At 49.2% G+C, this 4277-nt stretch overlaps 1 protein-coding gene across 1 annotated transcript; it reads right to left on the bottom strand.

The window, feature by feature from the left end:
- Positions 1-804: 804 nt before the first annotated feature.
- On the bottom strand, positions 805-2805 carry LOC119268140 (xyloglucan galactosyltransferase KATAMARI1 homolog). The gene has a single exon (XM_037549671.1). The coding sequence runs from the start codon at positions 2682-2684 to the stop codon at positions 1023-1025; it is 1662 nt and encodes a 553-aa protein (XP_037405568.1). The 5' UTR covers positions 2685-2805; the 3' UTR covers positions 805-1022.
- Positions 2806-4277: the final 1472 nt, after the last annotated feature.

The following is a 4277-nucleotide window of genomic DNA, read 5'->3' on the forward strand; positions in this document are numbered from 1 at the left end:
TCTGTTTTTCATTTTTTCACTCACTCCCCAAAAGTGCCCATCTGGGCTCGCCCATGCACGGGGCAGGACGGCACCTTTTTATTTTTCTTTTTTCTTTAAAATTATTCAGGATTTCACAAAAGTCCAAATTTCTAAATAATTAAGAATTTTGGAAAAATACTGTTCAAGAAATAATAAAATTATATCGAATTAAAAAATTCACTATTTTCAAAAAAGTACAAGAAATCATAAAATGTTCAAAAATTGAAAAAAATGTTAATGATTTTGGAAAACTGTTTGATCATTCAAAACAGTTCATGAATTTGAAAAAAATTCTGTGATTTCAAATAATCAAACTGAACAAAAATTGTTCACGATGTTATAAAAATGTTCCCAAATTTCTAAAAAAACGTCATTGGTTCAAAAAAATCGCTGATTCAAAAAATATTCATGAATTGGGAAAAATTCGTGCATTTTAGAAAAATTGTTTGTCAATTTCAAAAAATGTTCGTAAATTCCAAAAATTGTTCCTGAATATACAAAATGTTCATTGATTGAAAAAATCTTCATGAGTTCCGGAAAATGTTCACAATTTGAAAAAATGTTCACTAATATGTGAAAAATATCGTGAATTTTTTAAAAATGTTCATGATTTAGAAAAAAAATATTTTTTATAAAATGTTCCTCAGCTTGAAAATGTTCATGATTTCTAAAATTTGATACCTTAATCCATTTTATAGGCCGTTATATTTGGCATTGAGGCCTTGATCCTCGCCTCAACAGAAAAAAAAAGTGATGCATGCATAGCCTGGCGCTGAATCAAACTTGAAACTTGCACCGTCCGAAAACGAAATGGTACATGTGCTACATAAAGTTTAAATGAAAATCAATGATTACCACCTGACCTAAGTTCTAAAAAAGTATTCCCTTCATTCCATATTTTTTGTCGTGATTTTATTTTGAATTTGAACTAAAACCACGAGAAATATTATGGAACGGAAGGAGTACATCAATAGTACATAATCCAACAACGAGGAGATAAGCTAGTGGAAGGCAAACAAGGGATCCCATTCATGGGGATCCTCAGCCTTCTGCCCTTCTCCCAACAATGGGTACTTCCAACTATACATCTCTGGCTTCTCATCCTCCGTACGGCCCTCGGCGATGCGTTTCTTCATCTTCGCCACCTTCCGAATGACGCCCCACAGCGCCAGGTCGAACGCGTCATTCACGGTCGACTCAAGCTTCGTTGACGTGTCGCTGTAGGTCACCGCCGGGATGAGGCCCACGATCGCGCCCCTCATCCTCTCGACTGCGTCCGGCGGTATCTGCCGCAGCCTCTCCTCCACGCTCACGTTCCTCCGCACGTCCTCCTCCGAGATGTACACCGAGTAATCGGTGTGGTTCTTGGGCAGGTGCCAGGTGTACTGCACGTACGCCGTGCCGGGGTGGAAGAAGACCGGGATGCAACCGGCGAGCACGGCGTCGAAGGCCAGCCTGCGCGTGTACCTGTCGCCCCGCGGCTGGAGGCAGAACGTCGAGCTCTGGAAGAGTTTCATGACGCTGGCCGGGGAGTCGCATTGGTTGCTCGGCCCCTTCGTGCACTCCATCAGCGAGCAGGCGGCGGACGCCCTGCACTGCTCGAAGAGGTTGCTTGCGATGGACTTGCTGTCCTCGGCGTGGGCGCCGGCGAAGGAGAAGAGCCACTGGCGCTCCAGCCCGCGCACCCGGTCCTGCCAGAAGAAGGTGGCCTCGTCGGTCGCCGGGTGGAATGCAGTGGGGTACGGAATGGCGGCGTCGTTCCGGTCCCACGGGCTGGCCTCCACGACGATGGAGGTCATGTTCCGGACGGCTGGCAGGCGGAAAAGCTTATTTCCCCACTCAGCGTCGACGTCGACCTGCCGCCGGAAGTCCCACGTGGTGCGGCCGGCAACGAAGAAATGGTCTCGACCGCCCATGGCGCGCCACTCGGGGCGCGCCGTGACCAGATCCACCATCTCCAGCGCCATCGCGTCCCGCGTGGAGACGTTGTGCCCCCAGAGGTGCCGCGCCACGTCGAGGCCGGCGTAGAACGGGACGAAGACGGCGGACGCGAGGGAGGAGTCGTTGGTAAGGCAGTCGTACCGCTTGATCCGGTCGTGGAAGATGACGTCCAGGGCGAGCTCGTCGGAGTCGTACCACCCGGTCTTCTGGAGCACGCCACCCTCGCCGCCGCTGAGCCGCGGGCCGAAGCCACCGTTGGCCGTGTACTTGCACTTGTCCTTGGACGGGGAGAGGTCCTCGCAGTCCCAGACCATGTCCGTGTTGAAGCGGGAAGGCAGCTCCTGGACGTAGATGTACTGGCCGGTGCACAGCTCTCGCCTCCGCCTCTCGTCCGCCGCGGCGAGCGCGCGCGCTTCGTTGTCGGCCGAAACCTTCCGGTCGCCGGTGTCACGCCGAGGCGGGACGGCAGGGTCGGAGAACGGCGACCCGCCGCTGCGTCGCGAGGACGCACGGCCGTGCTCGACGCGCGCGACGCCGCCGTGGGCGTAGTCGTAGCAGTGGCATGCCAGCATCGAGAAGGCGGTGGCGATGATGAGGAAGGAACAGAGGCGGGAGCAGCGGCTAGGCCGCTTGTATGACTTGTCCGCCTTGCCCGTGGTCTGCTCGTGCATCTCGCCGCCCGTCGACGGCGGCAGGGCGGCAGAGCTGTGTCGCTTCATCATACCCGGGGAGGCGCGAGAGCATGAAAAGAAGAGCCTTGGCTCCACAAAGCAGCGAGCGGGCAGCTAGTTATAGCTGCAGTCTTGGTGTTCACTCCTCGGTGATCAGTGTCTCAGTGACGACAAACACAGTGGGGATCTTAAGTCAATTTTTGTGCACTCTACGGTCTGCGATGGGATCAAGCAAAGCAAGTGTAAATTAGTAGTAATTTATAAGCCAAGAAGCAAGGAACGTGCACATGAGATGAGTAATCTCAAGGATTCAGAAGTCAGCTTGTGGCCATGTCAGAAAAGATGCATCCACCCAGTTGATAGGATGGCAGAATGCTTCTTACTTCTAATTATGACAGAGATTACAAGTCCAAGTGGCACATCAGAAACTGTGCATGTCAACAAACTGTTCACAGAGGAGTATACTATTTGCAAACTGGCTTGAATATGGCATAGCCATTCGTGGTTATCTTTGGATTTGAATGGCGAGGTTCTATTCAGTCTTCTGTCCCCGTCTCAGTTTCAGAGAAACGACATCTACTGCCACTCGTCCCTCGAGTGCATAATCAGATCAACCATCCACGTCTTTGAGATGCCCAGCGATCAATCTCTGACAAGATCAGTTGATCGCGCGATTTGAATCGACTTACCTGAATTGAGTGACCCGTATTGCCCCATTCATCCAAGACCAAGAGAACGGGGGCGTGAGTGGTGAGATTCTTTTTCTGAAGCTTCTTGTCAGATTCATGGCAGACTCTCGCGCTGCTGACCGTCCCTATTACTCTTGGACAGCTTGGTTATGCGCGTGATTCGCTTGCATGTCTAGAACTACTGGATCTAGCCAAACTGGCATAGGAGTTCCTTGATAAAATAAGTCAAGTCAGCCATCTTTGAGAAATACTATACTGGGACAAGTCAGTCAGACGCAGGTTTTTTGCGAGTAAACTGTCAGACAGCACTTGGCCAATGAAACCGAGATCAAGGATTCCTCCTTCTGCCAATGAAACCAACGTTAGGGGGACTGTTTACTGAACTCCACTTCAGCTCCACTCCATTCCCTTTGTTTGCTTGCTAATATTGGCACGTTTACTATTTGATGTCGCTACTGTCCACTAATTAGGATTAGGACCAGGGGTAATAAGAAGATTACATATATCATCAGCTCCACACGAAAAAATCTGGCACACAACAAATCAGCAGATATGTTCTAGGATGAGCACCGGCGTGTTTGGTTCCTCGCGTCCATGTTGGCTCCTTGCACTTGTGACCCGGTAGAATCTGACGAGTAAATTGCACAATTAAATCAATCACATTAAAGGCTAGGTTAGCAGAAAACATGCATTTGAAGGATTATACTTGTGCTTTATGTGCTGAATCCACAGAAGAGACATTGATCCATCTCTTTTGGAACTGACCATTTTCACTTAACTGCTGGTCCAACCTTCTTTCTACCAAACAAAGAGGCATTTCTACATACGATGAGATTCATCTCACTTTGAACAGGCTCCCTAAGGACATTGCTATGGAAATCACTATCGTGGGATGTTGGAGTACCTGGATGGTCAGGAACAACAAAATTTTCAGAATGGCAGCTCCACACTTCAA

The sequence above is a fragment of the Triticum dicoccoides genome, chromosome 1A, assembly GCF_002162155.2.
Source record: "Triticum dicoccoides isolate Atlit2015 ecotype Zavitan chromosome 1A, WEW_v2.0, whole genome shotgun sequence".
In the NCBI taxonomy this organism is placed as follows: Eukaryota; Viridiplantae; Streptophyta; class Magnoliopsida; order Poales; family Poaceae; genus Triticum; species Triticum dicoccoides.